The 24,444-nt window shown below is 38.5% G+C and overlaps 1 protein-coding gene across 1 annotated transcript in view; it reads right to left on the bottom strand.

The window, feature by feature from the left end:
* The window catches only part of FAM160B1 (family with sequence similarity 160, member B1), a gene marked incomplete at its 5' end in the record, with an annotated part of 29,051 nt that extends 5,873 nt beyond the window's left edge, over positions 1–23,178 (bottom strand). Inside the window, 14 exons of the mRNA XM_010187188.1 lie at positions 461–551; positions 2,266–2,409; positions 3,283–3,452; positions 4,600–4,792; positions 4,885–4,961; positions 5,067–5,181; positions 6,348–6,544; positions 7,384–7,677; positions 12,046–12,168; positions 12,509–12,613; positions 14,754–14,923; positions 16,853–16,931; positions 18,241–18,247; positions 23,118–23,178. Coding sequence (XP_010185490.1) covers positions 461–551; positions 2,266–2,409; positions 3,283–3,452; positions 4,600–4,792; positions 4,885–4,961; positions 5,067–5,181; positions 6,348–6,544; positions 7,384–7,677; positions 12,046–12,168; positions 12,509–12,613; positions 14,754–14,923; positions 16,853–16,931; positions 18,241–18,247; positions 23,118–23,178 — 1,826 coding nt within the window. The remainder of the gene's footprint in view (positions 1–460; positions 552–2,265; positions 2,410–3,282; positions 3,453–4,599; positions 4,793–4,884; positions 4,962–5,066; positions 5,182–6,347; positions 6,545–7,383; positions 7,678–12,045; positions 12,169–12,508; positions 12,614–14,753; positions 14,924–16,852; positions 16,932–18,240; positions 18,248–23,117) is intronic.
* Between the last annotated feature and the right edge of the window lie 1,266 nt (positions 23,179–24,444).

Here is a 24,444-nt window from a genome sequence, read left to right as displayed (position 1 = left end):
TTTCCCTACCTACCAAAACTCAAACTTCAAATCTGAATGCCTTTGGCCGTGTATTCCCTGATATAAGCCTTTATTTTTCAAGTCCCAGATTGCATAACTTGTATGCAGCATTTTAATTTCCCTTTAGTCCTTTCAAACAGCTTGGCAGGCAATTCTCCAAGAGAATGCAGATAAATGCAAAAGCAAATTAAGAATCTATCTGCAGTTCAGATTTTCTCTCTGTGTATTTGTTATATGAATATTAATGCCTTTAATGCCATCCATTATTCCCTCTAGAGTAATACAAGGTGGATTCATCGTCAAAAGATCTCCAAAAGTAAGTTTTCATTAGAAAATAAAAATTGAATTTTCCATCTTCCATTACCAAAAGATGGATTTAGTAGACTATTTATAGAACCATTTCTATAGTCTCATAAGCATTTCAAATTCTCAAGGACTAAGGAAAACTTCACTGACTTACTTGTCTGTGGGCATCTCTGAGGTAAGTATCATAGCCTGTACCCTCCACGTGGTACGATGACTTGGCTTCATCAGGTACAAGACAGAGAAAACTAAAGAGAAAAAAAGTACATTAATGAAGATCTATAATCCACAGAGCCCCAGATCAATACTTTCTCGTCATCTGTAAGAGTGTACACAATACTGAATTGTCTGACCAATTAATCCATAGATTCTACCATAACTTCATGTGAAGAACAGAGAATACAAAATCTATTTAAGCACATCTATTCTAACTACTGTTCATAATAACAAGATATATAATTCAGAACATTTGTATCTAGCACTAGAGGTAAAAACCTCTGTGGAAGCATTTTCTGAGAATTAGTAGACAAAACGGAGATGAAAAGGAACATTCATAGCCAGGTCAAGTATTTGCTACAGGTCAAGACTTCACCTTACAAGAGCATGTGGAAAATTTACTGGGGAATCAATGAACCAAAAAAGAGGGAGAATTACAGTTAAAATTCTTCTTAACCTACTGCATAGGCAGTTTTATTTACCATGGTTTGTTGTGGTAGAAAATGAACATGTAAGAACACAGGAATATTTGCATGTCAATGTCCCAGTTACAAATATCATTTGCGAGGTATGGAGTGCAAATACAGTATGTCCTTATTACTTCACCAATATCTGACTTAAAAAATATCAGGAAATTCTGAATCTCATTAGAGAGGAACTGTCTTTAAGAAATAAATACAAAAACCTAACATTTCTGGATGGCAAAACAGAATTCAGTCCTTGGACCCTGTTCCCAAATTTCACCTTTCTCCCTTCCCCAAGACCTGCTGGAGGCTCCCGTAAGATTTATATGCAGAAATATGTGGTAGCTGACTTTTTGTGGAGTTCATCTTATCTGAAAAAAAACACAAACTTGCAAATCACTGTGAATCATTTCTGTTCACTGATGGAGATTACACGAGGTGAATTTAGGAGAACATTCTTTGCATCTTTGCTCCAAATCACGTCCACCATAAACTATACTTAGTAGTGCTGGGGGAAAGAGGGCAAGAAGCGACTGTGCCATTCTCTGCTGACTGTTCTCGGGCTGTTTGCTTCCTCTGGCTAACACCTTTGATCATTTCTGGGTAAGCAGATAGGTCAGCACTGAAATACCAGCGCTGCTTTGCTACTGTGTATTAACAGAGCAAACAGCATGTGTCCTAATCTTAGTCACTAAGAGAATTACCATCACTAAGTTGCTTAGAGCAGAGCTTGTCCTCTTTCTGATATCCAATTTGCATGTTTAACATGCACACAGGTATGTTAGAGGTGACAGAGATGCCTCTTGATTTTCAGGGAACAGAAGGTTATCTCTAGCATGGCACTTATTTCCTTTTATAGGTGTCTTTAAGGAACTTTAGGACATTTGAGGAGCTTTTTCCCCTAAAACGTTTATGGCAAGACTCCCCAGGCTTCTCCAGGAAGGTCAAGTCCTGTAACAGCAGTTTAAGTATAGCAAACATTTTTGAGAAAAGAAAGTTTTTTGATCAATGAGGCTTTCATCTTGAATTCTGAGTACTCAACTAGACTATTAGCTGTAAAGTTCTTCCATTTTTTTCTCATTTATGTTGAATTATTTTTACTTATTATGAGCTCTAATCTTTTAGGAGTAGCTTTCTGATAAAATGCCACATAATTTCCTTCTGTGGAGTCATTTTACCAGCTGGCACAGAATAACATCCATTACAGAGTACATTTAATTTCCTCAGTGTGTGCAGACACCCACATATTCAGAGATTTCTTTAAGTGTTTGTTTCAACTTACCTATTCACAATTTTATGAACTTCAGTCTTCCCATCATTTTTTGGATGTTCTGGGCTGACAGGTGGAGAAGCACTGAGCCACTCTTGAGTTGACAATGTGTTATCTGGAGACAGATCAGTAAATAATGGATCTTCCTCTAGGTCTCTGCGAGATTATATTAGACAAAAACATAATCATTCACAGAATGCTATGAAAGGCAGGAAAATCTCTGGGTCAAAAGGCATGCTTTCTACTTCTCTTCTCTGAGCAACTAGGATGTTTTCCAGAACACTATCATACGCACAATTTTCTACCTAACTAATACGCAGAAATACCAACCTCTACAAATACCCAACAAACTTTGTTTTGAAGAAAAATTGTAATTTCTTGATCTGCACAACAGAGTATACATTTCTGACTGCTACAAAAATCACTGTACTAAATCACTTAAATGTTTTAGCCACATTTTTACTTCAGAGAGAGTTATACTCCAGGAAATGATTAGATTATTTTAGATAACTCAGAAATACCTAAATTAAGATCCCTAAAGTAGCTGGTGTGACTAGTCCTTCCCCCTCCATCAGTAAAAAATAAGAGTCACAACAGTTACATAGGGATTTTATATAAAGTGTCCCAGAAAAGTTCTTCCATCAAAAAATGATCCAAGAACATAACTGCAAGCAAGACACCACCTAAGTTATTGACTTTCAGAATAATCTCACTGAAATCAGTACAAATATGCATAGGTTTAAGCTAGGTAGAAGGGTAAGTAAATAGATATATGAAGACCTTTGAATCCCTTTTGTTCGGGAAAGAGGCTTTTGATAATTTTTGCTTTTCTGTTACTGTTCTGACAATTTTGATAAGTTGCTGATATAATTATTTCTGCATCACTTAATGGATATGGATTAATACATACAGCAGTCAAAGTGCTATCTATGCTCACTTTCTTTCAATTACTGACTGCCCCCCTGTTTTGTTAAAAAAATAATGATCCACATTACGTGCTGTGAACACTTCCCTTAAAAAGGAACTTACACTGCTCCTGCAATCTGTCCATTCTCTACCACATCTTTATCTTCTTGACAGAAAGGCTTGTATTCCATATAGTTTCTTTCTTCTAAATTTCTCAGAACCAAATTATAAAGAATGTGTTCATTGGGTTTTTGCAAAAGGTGCTCAAACATTCGTAAAGTCATTATGCTGATCTGCAACATGAAAAAGTAAAAATTCAATAAACTGATGCACCACTGCTTTTTGCCTTATATCTGGTTTGTACATCTTAGGACATTGCAAATACTTCTTTACACAGTTCACACACATTTGAAAATCAATATATGTGGGTTTTTTTTCCCCTGTAAAACAAACTGTTCTAAAATCTGCCAAAATAACAGCACAAAGAACAACCAGAGAACTTTCAATTTAGCTTTTCATATTACAATCAGATCCATGCTGGAAGATGGTTATCACTGTGAAAGTCAGATGCAGAACAGGATTGAAAGTTAGCAATAAACACCCAGAATAAAACAGTAATACTGGGATATTGTAACCAGAACTGTAGGCTAAGATTTTTACATGGAGCTGTTATGTAGGAGACTATTAAAAGGAGACTGATTTTAAGCAATACAGAGACAGTTTTTAAAGACAGCTTTAGAGTGCTTACCTTTGCAAAGATCAGCTATTTTATACAGATAAATTATTTTGATGGCGTGAGCATGTAACCATTCCGATAAAAATGGCTACGTGAAGGCACAGATCTGTATTTCAGATTTTGGGTTATATTTTAAAAAGTAGAGGGTGGAGGTTGCTTCACAGAAAAAATGAAACAAGCAGCTTCTGATGAAGGATTTTACTGAAGTCAATTATTTTAACAATGCTTACTGTGTATAAAGTGCTTAAAGTTATATAATCTTTTAATTGGTATTGTGTATATTCTCAGACCACAGTTACTTTATATTAAAAAGAGTAAGTTTTTAACTATACCTTCTGTGACAGCATGGCAGAATTGACACAACATGGAAAATAACAGTGATGCAACATATAACAAATGACAAATTAAAATGCAATTGCAGAAACCGATTTTGCCCTATCCTACTGATGAGCAAGCACAACTAGATATGCATAAGGGACATGCAAATTTAGCAAAGAATATTAATGTGAAGAATGTGCTAGCTGAAGAAAACGGCTTTACTTTCATTTTCTAAAGGGAATTTGTAGGGCTGGCAGTCAGAACTCTTTTCCTTGGCAAAAAAAGTTAGCTGACATGAATATGAAAAAACCCCACAATGGCATTTTTACAGACTCTGCAAAACAGACCTGGCCAGCAGACATAATTATATCATTACCGCTTCTCACCTCATCAGAAATGTGATCACAGTGTTCGATTAACCTGTGTCGCAATGGATGTCTATTGATGTCTGTCAAAGTCTCTGGCTCTCTGTGTTCTCCAAGTATAAAATAAACTAACTCCTGCAGCAGGACATCTGAAGTCACTTGGCGAACAATGCGATGCAGTAGTGCAGTTGAGGTGAGGATCCCGATCTCTGACCTGGACAAACAATTTCATGTCAGATATGTAGTGGATTTCAGCTGAAAAAAAATGAGCTTCTGTTCTGCTGTGTCCTGCAGGATGCTACTCACGTTTGCATCAGCTGGGGTTCCATAACATCAATGAAAAATCGTTCCCGCACAGCTTTTGCCATAGCAACAGCAGCAGTCTGAAACAAAAGTACAAAATGGTATCTCTCAAACTCAAAAGCTAAGAAACAATTGGAACTACTTATTTGCTGAATATATTTGTATCATCTGTAAACATTTCAAACCTTTTGTGCTTCTTTGATGAGCTGATCACAGTAGTCAAACCATGAAAGAAATGAAATCAACGCTCTTTTCCCTGGAAAAGCAGATGCATCTTCTTTGTGGCTATAGGAATCCAAACTAGAGAAAACAGGGAAAAATACTTATTTAGTCTACAAGCAATTGAAGAATCTTGGACTTTATTCTTATTGAACTTAACAGAATAATTAATGATCTACCTGCAGTGAAGTGAACATTACAATGGCTTTTCTGACAGTTTCTACTCATCTGGCAGTGCTATCATTATCTATCATTATAGAGGTTTTCAGTGCAATGCTAAACTCTGGTTAAGTATTTCCTGAGTCATAAGGGATAACTGATCACTTAGTCTCTTCTCCCAGGAAACAGAGACCACAGAAACTCAATCAGTAGCTCCTGCAGTCAGAGAACCATAAAATGAAGGCAACTTTTCTTCTCTACTCTGTGAGCAACCTCAGCCAAGTCCACCAAAACCACACCGTGAATACCTGCACTAGATTGCATCTTTTAGAAAAAAACACGTATCTCAATTTAAAGGCTCTATGGAATAAAAAATTCACCATTTTCTTTGGTAAAGCAGTCCAGTAATTATTTAACCCACTATTCAAAGTAGTTTTTTCCCTTCTAACTTCAAACTCCAACCACCAGAAATTTTGGTAGTTATTTTGCATATATCTACTTTTTGTCTCACTAATAGGTCACAAGCAATTCATAATAATGAAGGCAGAGTAGGGAAGAGAAGTGTTTTGAGAATCTAACATGCAAGCAGTTAGGGTAACAGGCATGTATACTTTACTTCATGCTGATGAGTTATGCAGTAACTTCTTCCTTTTTACTGCAAAAATTTTGCAACAACAGCCTGTTGTCAAATACACCCTTCCTGCCCCCTGCAGCAACTTACAGTGCTCACTGTGTACAGTGAAACGTTTATGTTTCCTAAATACTTAACATCTGAACAAGGAAGTAATTTGTACCTGATACTGCAGCTATACCACCACAAATTGCTAATGTAATTCAGTGGAAAAACCTCCCCTCTGAGGAGTCTCTGCAAGGGACCGGCAGCCAAATCTGGCCCCATGTCAGAAATCCTGTGTACATCGGACGCCTGAAGTCGTACCACCCTGCTGCAGCTGGGATCCCCGCTCTGCTCTTGAGACGTTAGCACGGGGGTGTGAATATTGTATACATCTTTTCTACCCATAGAAAATCAGTTTCAGGGAGGGGTGTAAAGTCACCTTGGGTATTAAAGACAAAAATAAAATTCTTACCCCCAGTTAATTGCCTCCACTGTTTCAATGTCTAAGGGATCCAGTGACTGAGGCAGGGCTTTGTAGAGGGAGGCCAGCCTGTCTGTCAACAATTCACATAAACAAGTGCTTTGAGTCAGGCACTTGGCAGCTGCTGGTTCTGGCAAACTCACCAAAAGCATGAGGCCTTCGCAGGCCTTCACTGCTATCCGGCCGTCCTGGCAGAAGGGCATGGAAGAATTAATCAGAGGGTGAATGAGGCTCACTTGAAATCAAGAAGCAAACATCTCCCAAATAAAACCTTTCCATTCTCCCACAGTGAATTAATTAATATTTTTTTTGCCTTTCCAGTGAATACAACTTATTTCTACTGAATTCGGATAGTACAAAACAAAGAATCTCACCTAAATCCATGTCAAATACTAAGAATTCAACTGCAACCTTCAGGTTGACAGAACAAGGGCTGAAGGTCAGTTAAAGACCAAGATATTAGATGATGTAAACCATCAATTAATGAGAACAAAGTACATCAGTAGATCCGGTTTTCTGCTCTCAACACTGCCATTATCAATTACAGGCTTACCCAATTCTCCTCTAAGTTTTCTGAATCTGAGTATGAATTAGAGGATGGAGCTGGGTATGACATACAGCAGTTGTTCCTAAAAGAAATCAAACCCCTAGAGATAGCCCAGTGTCTTTACAAAATAGTGGGTTTGGCTAACCAGTACAATTGAAAGTAGTTTTTAAAATAGTCTCTTGTGATATATTTAACCTAACGATTATCCTATGTAGCTTGTCTGTGAAACATCCAGCATTCTATACAAATGGCTCAAAAAACACTTATATTACCATAAACAAACTTAATATTCATTTTCTAAAATAATATTTTTACTTTGATCTGAATTGGCAAAGAAAATTGACAATTTACAAAAACTGCCTGCAAAACAAACCTCATTTTATAGTTAAAATACAGTATGTACATGCTCATTCCCTCTGCTCACCCCACACAGCATCCAAACTATTTATCTCATTAAACATATTAAAAAAAACAACTCACGGGACTCTTTGTGAGGTTTAGTAGAGAATTCACTAAATTATAGTCTTGATTTGGATAAGCAGTGGAGGATTCAGGTGATGATGTGACATTCAGTTCATCCAGACTGAAAGAGAGATCATCTGCCTGTTGCGGGAGGTCGTCTTCCTTCTCCATCTGCTCTGCTCCAGCAGCACCAGGTATTTCTTCAGGCTGAAGGGGCTGTCCCGTGTCCGTTGTCAAAGAGTCTTGGCCTTTTAGCATGTCTTCTGTGATGACACCTGCCGATCCTTTGGAAGCCATTGCTTTTAACTTACTCTGCAAAGCATTTTTTGGTTTAGATTACTGTTCATCCTGAAGGGGAAATTTACTAAAAGCAAATTTTTTACATCAGCATTTGAAGTAGCTCTCTACAAGGCTGGATAATCATGTAGAATGGAATGGGTTGCAAGAGCATGGGAGTTTTTAGACTTAGAACATTTTTTAATCTGCTTAAATTTCTCTTAAGCCTTGTACCATTTTGCTTCAAGGCTGAATATGCCATTTACAAGAGATGGCATCTTTTTCTCTGCACCACTGAAGGCAAAGATTCTCTTGATTTGCCCACTATTTGATAGAAATTTTTCATTTACCTTACAAGTGCACCCACCTTTAGACCTGAGCACACGCCACATAATATATCCCTTTCTAGGTCAAGCCCTCAAATTCACCTAATGTCTGAAACACTATTTCCAGTTGGAGTTAAACTCACTCTAAACTTCATGAGATTCTGACAAGAAAGGGGGGAAAATGTCTTTTATGACAGGAGAGTACTCTCAAGTTGTGTTTCTCATGAAGAAAAAGCTGAGTAGGTTGAATGGACAGAAGATACTAGAAGTCTGCATTGGGCCCTGGCTACTGTAACAGATCACAAAGAACCTTCTTGGAAGCTACAAAGCATCTCTACTTAGCCTGAAAGAAAGTACCCCATCTGCCTTCCCATAAATCTGTCTCCACCACATAAAAAGACATTTAAATTTGTGCTCTGTGATAGCAAGAGGGAACTCACAGCAAGGCCAGAATTCAGTATTCTTCTGACATAAGCACAGGTGAATAATACTTTATCAGAACCATAAATTATACTGCAGCACAAGACATTTCTTCAAGTGAGTACAGTGAGAGATGATAAATCCAAATGGTTTCCCTTCTCCATGATAACACCAGAATTATTACAAATATATCTCAAGCATTAATAATTTAAAACAGTAACCATTTGGGGTTAACGGCATTTAGTACATACAAACCAGCAGGGACTAACTACACGGCAGTCTCAGGCAGCAAACTAGAGAACTGCTGTGAATGCTTGCTTGACTGATGTGCATTCATTGTGGAAAATTTGTACTGAATGTTGTGATACACTCATATAACCAATTCCCTGGAGAGGCAAGCCAGTGGTAAAAGTGGCACACTGCATGCTATAAAATAAGTATGATTTTTTACTACAGTAGCAAAATTACTCATTCAACATATATATAGGGGTTTTTTTACAGTGTGAAATGCATAACGCTGCAAAGCAACCAAAATGTGCCTGTCTGAACCACGTCTATCTATCCCTAAATCCTCTAAAGTCCTCCAGTATCCTCCACACATTTTATCAACACACAAAATTATCTGAATCACAACAATAAGCCTTGCACGTAAAGCAGAACTAAAGGCTGGAACTGCATTTCAATCCTGGATTATACACTGTTACTGGCGTTACTCAAGTAGCAAGCAGGACTGCCAAAGAGAAAAGTTACTTTTTACCAAAATCATATAGTATCTTGTAAAATACTTATTTTGTCATACATTGGCCTATTACCTCATTTCGGGACTCTTCAGTCATCTGAAAGGCCATAGTTAGTTTAGCTAAGGCACCAACAAGAAGACCTATCATGTATTTAATGTATATATAATGTGTGTGCATATATATATAAAATGTATATATGATGTATAAATATCCCTAGAAATTTGTCCATAGCTCATTACTCTTACATTGGCAGGTGACACAAAGCAGTTTGTACACTGAAAAACACACAGGCAGAGTTTTTACATGTATTTAAGCTTCTTAGTGTCCAATCATGCAATTCTGCAGCTTAGCTGCTCACCTGCCTCCTGTAAAGGTGCAAAACAGGATCCTGAATGACCTAATAGAAAAGGTTACATAAAACACATATTCAATGCTTCCTAGACAAAGTACTCCTCTAAGTGAATTCAGCATCAACAGAGAGCAGACAATATAAGAATACATTTTCATATTTTTGCGATACGTAACTATCAGAGTTTCAAAATCTGGTGGATGATGCCATGCCTAAGTTCAGACAGATTTAAATAGAATTCTGTGACAAAATCAAGTGACGTCACAGCTAATGAGAATCTCTACTTAATTCACGGTTAGAAACATAAAGCTGGTAACTTGTAGTAATGAAAGTAGAAGTGAAGAGTGAAACTGTTGTTCATTTTATAAAATGAAGGTATCACCTTTTAACAGACACTGTATTAGAACTTGTTTAAGGTCTCAAGAGCAGAAATTGAAACACAGAGAATCGAATGTCCCTTTGCATTGAACCATCAGTTGCAAGGAGTATCTCACATAGGATGGGATGGGATGAGATGAGATGAGGCAACTAAGGAATAAATGAATGAGGAAAAACAGGACCTACAAGTTTAGCATAAAATAATGACTGAGATAGAGGTGATAAGCCAAACGTTTCTATGTATGTTCATTCTCTCTACATAAGAACAAGGAAAATTCAGTTTAAAGAAAAAAAAATAAATTAAAGCCAAAATCAAACTAGTATATGGATTTTAAAGGTTTAAAAAAGTAGAATGCAGTTCTTCCAGAACTTCTTACAACAAAAGTAACTTGCCCAAGATAAACCGTTATGCATTATTGGTTAAGCAATATAGGTGAAAGATTTCACTAAAATATAAACAGCACTCTATTAACAAACTATTTGAAATGGAATCATACAAAGGAAATCCTAGGTTTGTATATACTCAGTTTAAGTTCATAAAATACTGTAGAAACTGATCAGGAAAAGTCAAAGAAGGAAGTAAAACTAATGGATACAAACAGACTGCTTTGGACAGATGCATCTGCATTTCACTTTGTAAGTGCTGGAGATTTGAGATCAATGCCACACAGAACTCTGTAATTTTACCCTTTCATGTATTTGAAGGTCAGAAAGATCTATCAAGTCACAACAACAGCACCTCTAAGAGGTGTAGATGTGAACAACCAGAGTACTCCACTCTAAGAAAAGACAACTCTGCATCCCAAAGATCTTATCTGGAAACAACTCTCAGAAGTTGTGAAGACATACGCCTTAGGCTATGACATTTAGAATAATGTTGCGAAGGAAACAGCAGCTACAAATGTTCAGCTTGCCTGAACTCTATAGCCAGCACTCTGTGAAATGAGAGATCTCTCTGAAATTTGGAATCATCTGGTTTTCCATGTCTGATTTTTAATATTGTAATCTTGCTATTTTGGGGAAGAACACTAATGTCTGACAAAACAGTTGTGGTTCTTATGACTGCAGTTCTCAGGTTTGATTTCAAGGGCATTATTTGAGTATAAGAGTCATTCAGAGGGTTCTTTTCAAACCATACAACCTATATGAATGACATTAAAAGTAAACCTGGTTTGGACTTTCACCATATTCTGCATGTAATATATCAAGCAGTTTACTTTTAAGTGCTCCTAATATTTAAACACTAATTTTCCCATCCATTTCTAATGCTTGTACAGCTACAGTGAATACAATGACAATAAAGGTAGTATTTAATTAATGTAAAAGTAAACTCAAGATGGATTCTTTCCTACTGACTTGTAAGTGATGTTCAGATACCCAATGGAAAATAATGTATCTCCACAGCCTCTGGTGTTACACATCATCTTTGCGGAAAGCTTGTAAAATAGTCTTGCAGGACACTGTATCTACAAGTTTTCACGTATGTAACACATGTTTAATAGATAACTGTGTCACCACAGGAAACATCAAAATGGAAGCTGGAGGCACTTCTAAATGAACTTTTATAAATCAAACTTTTATATGCTCCTTCTAAACAGGAACAGAAACTCAATCGGAAAATTCTCTCTCCTCCCACTCTGATTTCATCAATGCCACATGTTAAGTTCAAAGAGAGAGTAGAGATACTTGGCTTTCTTACAAACAGAAAATAATGTCATGTTGTAGATTGTGAGCTGGCACTGCAGCTAGACCATATGTGTCACTACCAAATAAGGGCCCAATCCTGCGGAACACTTAGCAACTTGCTAGGTTTCAGTGCCCCGTGCAATCTGTCCCTTAGTCTTTATTGGGCTGAAGACAAAACAACAAGAGAAGTCCAAGGTCTCCCTCACACAGTGTTCTACATTACAATTCACATCCCTACTCTAAAGGCACTTTCACTACAAAGGACAGGGACCTCAGGCAGGTGTATTTGTGAGCCCTGAATGAAATACTAGAAGAAATAATCAGATATACCAAGTCTCTGGAGGAAAAATGAAACAAAACAACTTCTAATATCACAGGAAAAAAAACCATCACAGAGTGAATGAAAACTAAGCCATGAAGCACAATGTGATACCTCCAGACCTCTATTAGATTTTGTCTGTGACACAGTAAATACACCTGCAAATTTCTGATTTGATTTACTCACCTCAAGGAAGAAGTTGACCAGGTATGGATCCTGTTTCAGCTTTGCACATACTATACAGAGAAATTGAATTTCTTCATTTTCTGTTGGTGTTGCCAGAACTTCACCACACAGCCTGATTAATTTCTGTGACATAAAGAAAAGTGAACAATTAAGACAGAAAGTAAGTTATAGCTTTTTCTAGGAATGATGGACTGAATTCTTTTTCTATATATGTCCTACAATGATGTACGATTATTGACTTGAACATTTGCTCTAAATTTAGATTGCTATGAACAAGATTTCTTTATTACTTATGACTTGCATTCAGTGGCAGTTCAAGGCTCAAAACATTAAAACTGATCTTGCACTCGAGCAGTTTCTTTAACTCACTTGACAATGAGAGAATTAAGGACACCATTAGCTACAGCAGAATAAGAGAAACTTGTCATGCAAAAATATAGTTTACTTCAAATTTGCACAGTACCTGCACTGGCCTATGCACATTTATGTGGGGAAGAAGAGGTTGCCGTATTCTTCCAAGAAGTTTTGTATAAAAAGCCAAAACTTGTTGTTTCATTCCTGGAGGACACTGAAACAAAAACCGAGAAACAATAACAAAAAATTTAACAAATGTGAAGACAAACATAGACGCAAATTTGTCACTCAAACGGCTAATTAAACAGCAGTAATTTATCCAAAAGTATTTTTTAAAAAAATCAACTGTTAACATGTAACTTTTATCAGTATTAACAGAGATCAACAAAAAATGTTGTAGCTCATTCCTGTTTTCTCTTCAAATTATTCATACTTTCAGTTAATTGCTCTAGTGCAGATTTCTACTAATCTTTACAGGAAATAGTCCCTATCAATACAATGACAAGGTGACATTAACTCTGAATTAATTGGTCAGCTGTCTTTTACAGTACTGCGCCACAGAATCCAGCAATTCAGTGAGTCACTACATACAAACACACAACGACAAAGTATAACATCTTAATGTCTACAGAAGGCTGTTTTAAATCACGAGCAATTACCCTTAGACATATAAAGCATTGATAAATGCACACATGTTCCAGGATGAGAAAGCTGTTGTTTTCCCTGAGATTCAGCAGAACAGAAATCCTAAATCTATGGGGAACATCCAGACCCTTGTTGTACTGTCCCTCATGCACCATGTCCTGTGGAAGTACTTTCCTACCTCCATAAGATCTGGTGGCTTGCAGTCCTTTATATAACTTCATTTCTAGCTAAATCCCCCTGACTCTAATGCCTTCTACCATGTTAATAGATGCTGTTATTCCATAGGTTAATTTTAAGCCACATCATTTCCTTCATCTGGTTCACTGCACAGGTGACTGGGCATGGGTGGCAGCAGCCAGGAATGACAACTGCCTGACCTGGTTCTCCTTCCATGATAATTATCCCTTGATTATTAATTCCCAATTATCACTGAGTTGTCAAGCACTCTGTTGAAAAGAATGGCAAAACGTGTACCACCGGGGTGCAGCTACAATAACGTAGTGAGACTAAGTGATTGCTGGGAAAGAATATTATTCATTTTGCAACAGATCTTTGCAACATCTTGCAAGCTCTGAACTGTGTGTTTACTTCAGATGTATCAACTCACAAATGGCAAAGTATAAAGACAGGCTGTACAAGAATTGTTTGTACAGGCATATTTGCATGAGTGCAACATGACCTCTCTCAACTCTTAGAAACATATTACTAATTACCCACTTCACATATGTCACCATTTCATCTTGGTTTCTTGACAAAGTTTAAAGATTACTGAATGAGCTGCACTTCTGAGCCAGTATTTTCAACACATCAGGTATCTTAGTCTGATAAGGACAACTAGTACAGTAACAGCAATTGTAGAGCTCTAGTCCTTCCAGAGCAAGCAACACCCCAGGCTCAGACAGCGAGTACCCTATATGTCTATATATGTAAATCTGAGTAGATTAAAACCTCATGACAACATGTACAAGAGTGGCTGAGAATGAAACCATGGAGAGCTCCATCCATCCTTGGAACAGGATACACCATACTTTCCTAACTGCACCTGCATCATGATACAAAACGTTCTACCCCAAGGGCTGCCAAGTTAATTCACACCCCATGATCCATCCAACCCCATACAATTGAGCTCATAAGTCTGTGAAGAAACATAGCAACAAGACCATGAAGCTAATTTCACATGTACCACAAAGCAGACATGAGAGAAGCCAGACAACATTGCCACAGGCTGCATTCATAGCAAAGACTCGAATGTGAAAGTTATCTGAGGATAAGCTTAAATTGATGCTTTCTGACATGGAAGTCTTTCTGAGCAACAACTAATGACATTCAGAAAAATTAAACAAAATCTGTATTTAATACAGCACTTTTGACCTCACAACACAACAAAGGACAGAGAGGGATAATACTGTCTTGTAGAAGCCAGAAAATATCTAGACCAAAAAATGTTTCACCTGCTTCTAGCTTTGCAGTCAGTATTATCAGAGTGGTGAGTAACCAGTCTCAGGGTTCTGCCTCAGTCAGAATCTCACTGGCTGTTTCACTTGGATCACACTTGTAAAAGACTGATATTTGCAATACGTTGGTAACATAAGCAAACAGCTATTTGCTAGAGTTTAGTGTCCCACACTACCACCTACTGTAGAACTTCAGTCCCTGTGACAATTGGGAGCTCACACGAAAGACAATCTGCTCTGCTGAGAAGTACATACATCAGCTTTTCCAAGAGTGTAGAGTGTCTCCAAAATCTTGTGATGTAGCAAATATTCCATACATGGTCCTGTTTCGCCTGATTCCCTCTCATTTTCTTCTTGAACCAGAATATCCAACATCTGTTCCAGGTGAGAAGGAATGTTGGTATCAGTCACAGGAGCTTTGTCATCTGAATGGAAGAGATGTGTGATTAAGAATTATTAAAATATTGTCCTCACTTTTCTTAAGTTCAGTTCCAAATTTAGGATTTAAAAACATTACTAGTCATTTAAAGAATCTTATATATATTATGTAAGTTTTAAAATTGAATTTTCAGAACTGTATCTGGAAATATAAACCGGAATATGCATTAGGCAGATATCTAACCTTGCAATGGGGAAAGATGACGTGCCAAATTTCAAAACATGCATTAATTACACAGTCAAAAAAGAAAAACTTTTACAGCCAAAAACAAAGCTTAGGGAGAGAAACAATAAAACTCTCAGTCTTCTGGTTAGCATCCACCCTGACTTGATAACTTCCTCTTTGACTCTCCAGATAGTATTCTGAAATCTATAAGCAGCCCCTAACATCAGCCAATTTGCAAATTCCTTTACAAACTAGATAACTAAATACATGTTTTTTCTAATCATACCAACAAAGAAAACCCAAAGTCTATGCTGTTTATTCTTCAAAAGTTTTTACATTTGTCTTTCATACTTTCTGCATTAAGACAACATTCTGTCAAACTTTAAGAAGGAAAGGAAAAGACTTTGATTTTGTTATATTAAAGTCATGAAGTCGCTGTGGATTTACGGCACTGGCAGTGGGGGCTGGCATTAACCTGCTGTAGAGCACATCCACATGTGGAGATCTTCCTTTAAATCTTTTTCAGCTAAGTTCTACTTGAACCACCATCCCACTAGGGAAATGGTTACCACCTCTTATGCAATAAATCTAAAAATAACTGTCACTTGCCTGCAAACAGCACAAGACCACAAAGGAAAACTGCCAAGTCAGAGTAATTTTGGTCTCTACCACAACCTTTAGTTAACCTACGGTGTTTTCCTTTAATTTCCTAGGCATAATTCTGTTCCCACTGCAGAGGACAGAAATATATCCACTGAGTGGAAACTTGCTTTTCACAAGACTTCTAAAAGTCTAGGAAAGAGGTCTAGGAGAGCTTTTGTTCCACACCACATAAACACAGCTATCAGTTTTCCCCTACCACTGTGTCATTTCTACCTTAGGAAACATTACACAGCTCCAAAGGATGGGTATTTAGAACCAAGGGTCGAATTTCAGCTTGTAAGAGTAAATATTGATACAAACAAGATCACCCATCCCAGGCACAAACAGATTCAATGGCTACTCTAGCAGAAATGCAAAACTAATGAGGTTGAGGAAAGCATGGCAACATTCACTTTTAAGACTTCATAGTTCAACAACTAGGATCAAAAATTAAAAATTTCAATGTTGCATAACTCTTGTAGGAAACCAGGGAAAAGTTTAAGAAAACGTAACCACAGCCGTATTTCACCAGAACAAACATTTTTTAGAAGAGTAGAAAAAGGTCTGGATAAGTTTTAACAAAATGTGTTCTAGATCTGCTCACAAATTCACTTTTCAGAGCTATGTTACCAAAAAACCTTTCATGGAGACAAGACACTAAAGAAAAAATACCTAACATTGGCACACAGAATTCATATATGCCAGGCAAAATCTAAGAACACAAAATTACTTTTGTTAAAATCTTGGAAGGAAAAAGGAAATCCCTGATGCAAATCAATGAAAAGGTTAACAGCAGGGACTGCATTTCTGTAGCTGTCTGTTCAGATTAAACAGACTACGTGAGGACAGAAACTGGGTCAGATGTGAAAAGGTACAATTCTCCACATGGCACTCAGGAAAGACCTTCCCTCAATCGTTTCTCACTCCTACTTTTTAGGGATGAATGGAGGTACAAAATATTTTTAATTACTATTTACTATTGTTGGCATTTTGATGAAAGACATGACTCATTTTAGTATTTCTTGATCTTTACTTTTTAACAACACTGAAATTGGGAATTTCAGTTTTCATAATAAAGACACAAAACCAGACTGTTTTCTTCTTTTACCTGATGTCTCTATGTAGTAGTGGGTGATTGCTTTCCAGTGGTAAACGAAATCTTCTTGTAACGGAAGTGAAGGTGCGAGCTATGGGGGGAAAAAAACAACAAACAAACAAAATTAGGAATAAACATATTTCCTCAGATATTAAATTGAATTTATCTTACACTTGGAAGTAAACTGCTGCAGACTAGTGCTGCAATTCTTACTCTGTGCTCTTCTACCTTAACAAGGACAACATCCATTATTCATGGCATGAGTCCATGTCACACTGCCTAGCTTGTGAACATCAGTAATCATCTCTGTGATGTCTCTGACCAGACAATCTATTTGAAGCAACTAAAGCAACAGCACATACAGCAAAGCAACATTAGAAACACAGGTTTGAATTTCTTAGATCTGAGTTTTGTACTGTAGAAAAAAAATCATGTTCTTTTACATCTGCTCTTGATGCCACTTTCCCTTTCTGTACACTCTGTTCTCTTCTCTCCCTCTGCTCCCTTAAAAACACCAATTAGCTGCTTCATACAGTTTTTGCCATCCCCGTTTTTCCTGTTAACCACAACTTTTTAAAGATTTTTGATTCATTTTTTTGCACATCAGGCCCATCCCCAGAGCCTGACAGACTGTTCTTTGTTTTTCAACAAACACATTTCTTATTTCATTTCTAGAAGAAAAGGAAGTTTCTTCTTTTCTGGAGGAATTTGGGACAGCTGGTTGGGTGTGACTGGCATCCAGGAATAACACGCTGCAAGAACGAAACACAGCCTCCCACCCAGGCAACACCAATACGGCTCCTTCCTCACCGAGCTCCAGAACCGGGGGCCCTGCAGCCCAGGACACCACAGGCAAAAACAACCGCTACAGCACAGGCAGTGTGTGAAAAAAGAAGGATCACGATCATTTCACCACTCTGCTCTCCAACGTAAGAGCTGAGGCAAACTCTGAATTTGTGACCACGACATAAAATGTTCAGAGCTGGCAAAATCAGGAATCCTATAGGGAAAATCCCGGCTACTCAACAGATCTGTTGTTACTGAGGCCTAATCCTACTTGCTTGAGGGGTTTTTTTGACAATCAGTCCTCAAGTCATTCTTTTACAGGCAATCCTGAAATAAAGGATTATCACTTGACATGATGGTACTAATGAGACCTGTGGGCAAACAGAAAGAATCCTATGTATAAGTTGGCGTGTCCATTTTGGAAGGATAAGGAGTTGAACCATCCCAACAAGTGATGGAGTCATCCTTCACAGAATCACAGAGGGGCTGAGGTTGGAAGGGGCTTCTGGAGGTCCCCTGGTCCAAACCCCCTGCTCAAGCACAGGCACTCAGGGCCGGTTCCCTAGGACCATGTCCTGACAGCTTCTGAATATCTCAGAGGATGGAGATTTCACAGCCTGTCTGGGAACCTGTGCCAGGGCTCAGTGCCCTCCCAGTGAAAACATTTTCCTCCTAGAAGCTACAGATATTTGAGATTAATAACTCTGAATTCCTCCAGTGTCTCCTCATAGGGCCTAAAAAGTGCTGAGTTGCCTCAGCTCTTGGACAAACAGCAGCACAGGGCTCAGACATCTGCATACTCTGCACTGGGTGATGCTGGTGATCTCTTAAAAAAAGCCTTGGAATCTTTCCACATCCGTTCTTTTATTTTCCTTGAATTTCATGACACTTAAATATATTTTGGTAAAGACACAAAGCCCAGTATACGAACAGCATGCTCTGCTGTGATAAAGTGGAATGCTAATTGTTAATGACCCTTTGCACACAGGACTTTGAAACACAAGACGTTAAAGAAGTAGTGGTGCTTGGTAACTATCTGTGCCTGCATCCTGTGTGGGAATGTGCCCTCACAAATGGCAAGGAGGAAATCAAACTGACGTTGCTTACCCATTCCCTGACAGCCTGTGGACGCATCAAGTCTTCCCTACTTCCACAACTGGGCACTGAGAGTAGCACTTTAGCACACCAGCTAGCACAGAATAAATATCAGGCCACGGCACACTGGACAAAACTAGTTTATTTGACTACAAATTTTACTAGGTTATTGAAATGAAGAAGAAAAACTGAACAAACTGAAGACTTAGCACATAATACTTTGTATCGCATTTCGTATGTCACACTTGCTGCTGAAGATGTGTATTTCAAGCAACGTAATGATCATTTTGCATTTTTCGGTAATAAAACTATACTGAAAACTCAATTCTGGCTGATGAATGGCACAGAGATCACTTTTGAGGAATACCAGGCCTTTCAGAGCACTCTATTTCCAAAGCAGCACACGTTAGATAACATTAAAGATTTATCCTTGACTGATGTGATTTTCCTCTCCACTACTTCCAAGCCTCATCTGCCTCGAGATGAATTTAGTGCCTCTGAGCAGTGCCAGGAAAAGGATTTCACTTCTCAGCACTGTCAATAATTTATCCACCACGGGAGAGAACTGTGGATACAGACATTCTCCTCCCAACAAATGCCTTCAGGGACTCCTCTCAGAGGTGAAAAGGTGATTCAGGGACAGGTCTTGCTATTTACAATTAAAACACTCAGTGATTTCAAGAGTCTTCTCTGATCAAAGACTGCAAGACAGATACCAAGCACAGACATCGTTAGCATGCGTGTGCATCTGTGCATGTGTACATGCATGCTTATTGGGAATACACAGTCAACCTTGCCACCAACTGGACGTGGTGATACCTGCACTGGGCTACCACACTCAGCAACTCCTAACAACACAGAAAAATTGTATTTCTTTCTTTGTTCAGTTCAGGTACTCCCACTCCCAAATTCCAGTTCCCACCACAGATGGACCTAGTATAAATCTGCGTTTTGCAGCACAGCTATTCCAGGGAATATTTAACACAGATTAACTCCAGCAATGGTATGTGCTATTCTGAGAGGAGTGTTTTACTGACAAAATATGAAAAAAACAACCAACCAACCAAACAAAAAATGGCAACCCTGAACTTAGCTATTCAGACACAAATAACGGTAAAGGCCAAGACTAAGACACCAGCTTATACACAAAGATCAGCACTGGAAAGCATGATAATGGATAGTGTAAGCTCCCAAACACTTGGTTGACACGCTTTAGCCCTACTAGGACAGGTAATTCTAGGGTGAAGTTGTAGTTTCTATTTTAGGATGAATTATTAGCTACCAGCTGACATGAAATACATGTTACAGTTGCCAATCTGAGTAATCACTCTTTCGTAAAAGTACACATACTTGTATAGATTCTGAAGCAAGACACAATTAATTGTGAAGGCCATTAATTCCTGCTATTTGTCTAATTTGAAGGAACTACCTTAAAAAATGCACTTATCTGCCACACTTACAGTAATAATTTTGATCTATTTATGTATGTTCTTAATAATTTTGAGCTCTTGATTCCTAATCTCAAACTTCTCCTTGGGAAAAAACAAACAAACAAACAAACACAAACCACAACACCTTAAAGACTGCAGTGTGGGTGTTGGTATATCGAACAGCCAAAACTCACTGAGCACCACTAAAAGCCAGCCCATGTGAGCTGACATTGATCAGCTCTTCCATCTGGTCCCCAACGCCAGCAGCGGAGCTTCCTGGGAGTGAGCAAGTGAGCGTTCTCATTTATGGGCTAAAGCTCACACACGCTGCCTTATCGCTCTGGTGACGATAAGTCACTAACGACTGAACCCCGCTCCCTGCAGGAAAAGTGCTGTTCTCAGGAGAACTACAGATCTTTGACCAGAACTAGAGTCTCCTCCTTATAAAATATGTCCAAAATACAATTCCATTAGTTTTCAAAAGTATATTGAATTCGTGTTTAGGCAGGAAAAAAATACCTTCAAGAGCAAATGAACCTATAAATACTATCCAGTATTTAACAGCATTCAAAAATTACTGTCATATTTTTCTGAAAAGAATGGAAAAAACTGAAGCTGGCGATATCGTGCAATATCTTTTGGACAAGTTCACAAAGGAAAGATAACACTGTATGAAAGAATAACAGGTACTGTCCGGTCAGAAAAAAAAGCGGAAACTGAGCCAAACAGAAACAAAGGGGAAGTGCATGTGAGCTCCCGTGCCTGAAACGAGAAAAACTGCAGTGGTCACTGTGGTTTTTCTCTTTGAACTTACTACTTCTGTAGCATGAAGGTTTGCCCTGAGGGAAAACCTGAAAAAGGACTAACGCCTGAAGGTTCACTCTATTTCTTCAGCTGGCGAACGGACAGTTTATAACGGTCACTGCTTTCAAGTATAAAATTAAGACTGCACATGCTTGCAAGTCATGCATCACATTTCGTCATCATAATTTGTTAATAGCAGCACAATATTAAAACAATCAGTAATGTGAGGTCATTACATCAAATAAAGTGGGTTTGAGAAGAATAAATCTTGTTCTGAGCAGTTATGCAGTTAATGATTTAGGAGCAGTACCTGTAGCAGGCGACTCGGTTTCTTTCAAAGCTCAGTTTTGCCTCAAAACATGACCAGAAAAGGAGCTACTTAAGAGCACGCTCAGGTACCAGTGTAAGAGATACAGAGGAACAATAGGTTGGTAGAGAAGTGTCCCAAAAATGTGCAGCAGACAGCAAAATCTAAATTCACTCCCAGATACCAAGAGAGTGACATAACTAATCTTGTCTGACAGCAAATTGCAAAATTCCAAACAACTGAAGTAATACTTTTCATGCTCAAGGTACACAGCTCAAAAACATCCTTTGGAGTTCACTATTAAGATGAAACATCTCCTGAAAACCCAAATCAAACACAAACAAAAGTCTTTTGAACACTGAGTGACCACTTTACAGACAAGCTATTTTGTCTAGGGAAACATGAGTAAAGAGCAGCAGATAAGAGAAAAAACAAGTCTAACTTGCTGCTTTGTTATCGTACCCTACATTTTGTGTGTTGCTGAGAAAGTAGCACTCCTGGAATACATATGGGATAAAAGTATATCAGAAATGCATGGCAAAGAGAAAACATCTTGGGGACAAGCCATATATAAACTGTCACAGATTTATTAATATTAACCCCATAAAGCAACCGCATTTCTATTCTGCCCTGAAGTAAGGGACAGGACAAAGACTGCAGCCCCCTCCACCGTTCTCACCAAACCACCCAAGCCAATGTAAGGATGCTCTGTTGGGGGGATACCAGTGGTGCTTGCTCATCTGGATGCTGCAGAGAAATCCAGAAAGGGGAAAACTATCTAAAGTGCTGGCAGGATTGACATATGATAAGAGGTGGCAAAAATTAGGATTCAGTTGTAATGAAAATCAGGAATATTATTTCACACACTTGGACAATTTAGACAGAAAAGACTGAAAGTTTTGAGTTACTGAAGATAAGAAAAGGTCTTTAAAAAAAGGCAACTGGTCTCCTATGTTTGCCTCATCACAGTCCTGTCATGAAGGCAGTCAATTAAAGAGCAACAAGTGAAAGGCAAATACTCCTATGTGTATTAGACTGTCAACCTTTGGAACTCCTCGTCATAGTTCAGAGAGATGGCATAAGGAGAGTAAGATAACAACGATTATCTAATAACACAGGAACTCTTACTATTGAAATGTATGTCTAAAGTCACGGGTCCTGAGGCAGGAGAGGAGCATTATATGAGTGATGTGCAAGAGGAACACAGGGGAGAAGGGTAACCCAAACAATTCTGATTTAAAGTAGTCCTTCCAACAAACGCTAAGCCTAGGCACTTCACGTCTATTAAGTGTCCAGCTCAGCTGAAAACTGTCCACTGCTACTGAATTCCTCCAGGAGGTAGGCACCCAAAACCTCTGAGAATTTATATCTTAGTTACCAGTTCTGTTGCTGATATTCAGGGGTGAAACAGTCCACTCGAGGCTGCAGAAGCTACACGTGCTCCGCAGCAGTAACAGCAAGTAAAAATGACGCTCCAAATTCTCTAGGTTCTGAAAACAGCAGCCAGCAGCAAGGTATACTTATCTAATATTTAGGATTTACAGCAGTTTTCATTTTCAAAGTAGCAATACTAGGTAGTCCACATACTAAAGAGAAAATGAAACCATTTAAAGCCCCAAACAGCCGCAAAGCTGGTTAAAAGTTTCCTTCTCAATTGTCTTTGAATTAGTGGGTCAAACTTCCTACATAAAGTAAGAGACATTCTTAATAGCCTCTTGCTTTTGTGATTCTATGTTCATTTGCCACAACCCAGTAACTGCAGTTTAGTGCAGTATTTATTACCAGGAGATCCATCACAGTGGTGTTAGCAGGATGGAGCAATTCTAAAAGGGATGCTGGAGTTGAGCAAAGACACACAGCATGTTGTTTGACAGCAGTCACTTGCAAATTTATGTTATCAATCTGTTTGGGTTTTTCTGTGGTTTGTTTTTTTTTTTAATTAAAAAAAGATCATCTGGTCCCTACTATCTCTACTTTTCCCCTTTTCCATTCAACTCATTCATTTTGCCTAGATTTTTATGGACCCCAAATAAATGCAGTTCTTTTTATTTTTTGTACACATCAATAACATAAATGTTATTCTAAGAGTAAGTTTTATTAGACATCAGTATGCCTGAAAGAATAACTTCTCCTCTACTTTTGCACCTCTCAGTCATTCACTCTTATTCAAACTGTGGCACAGCTCATCATAACAAGATTTCTTTAGTCAGGCAGCCACTAATTTGTGTTTCTCCTTCAGTGAAAGTGCCATGTATTGAAGGCATTCATACGTGGTTTCAAATAAGTTGTTTCATCACTATTTAAAGCATTTCCTTCCAATTGCCACTCTACCACTAAAAGAGCAAACGAGGAACCTGCAATCAATTAATACAGGCTTAACTTCAAAACCTGAACAGTCCTGCTAAAGACTGCAGAACTATAGGCACACATAAAATCTTAAGCATATGCTTAAATATTTGCAGCACTGAGGTACACATTAATGCACAAAGAGTACCTCTCACATGTGGTAGGGTTTGGTGTGCAGGCTCTTTTATCAACCATTTTCCTTCAACACTGTCCGCCTTCACTTCCAGCAGTATTTAACTGCCTGTTTTTAGCAGCTAACCAAAGATGCACCTTTTCAAACTCAGTCTCAGAGGTGTCTTGGCTTATCAAGAATGGTGCTGAGAGACAGAGACATTACTACCAGGACCCCACCTCACCAAAAAATAAAGAAAAATAAGCTGTGTAGACAGCAAAGGAGTCCTGATAAGCAGGCAACTGAACGCAGCCTACAGAAATGGCAGCTTCAGAAAGAGGCCCTGCTGCTCACCTCTCCCCAGGGTGGCGATGGGCCCAGAGGTGTGTGTTCGGTCTCCATGACCAAATCTAACTGAACACACACGACCTCAGCTCCCCGCGGGCTCCCTTTCCGCCCTACCCAATTAAAAAAGCAACCAAGGATGAAAACGCCGGTTTGGAAGTGACAATATCACATAAAAGCCTCAGAGACGGCGACTGTTGTCTGCTGGCCACGACAAAGAGAAAATATTGAGGAGTTTCCTGAATTCACCTCCGTTCTTACTTGTTTCGCAGAAAGCGGCCAGCACGGCCAGGCCGGGTAAGGGCCGCCCCACCGGGGCCTACCGGGGAGGCACGTTACCAGCGGTGACAGCCCGAAGGCTGCTCCCGCTGACCAGGGG

The sequence above is a fragment of the Mesitornis unicolor genome, unplaced genomic scaffold, assembly GCF_000695765.1.
Source record: "Mesitornis unicolor isolate BGI_N332 unplaced genomic scaffold, ASM69576v1 scaffold54816, whole genome shotgun sequence".
NCBI lineage: Eukaryota > Metazoa > Chordata > Aves > Mesitornithiformes > Mesitornithidae > Mesitornis > Mesitornis unicolor.
This window is presented reverse-complemented; position numbering and strand designations above follow the sequence as displayed.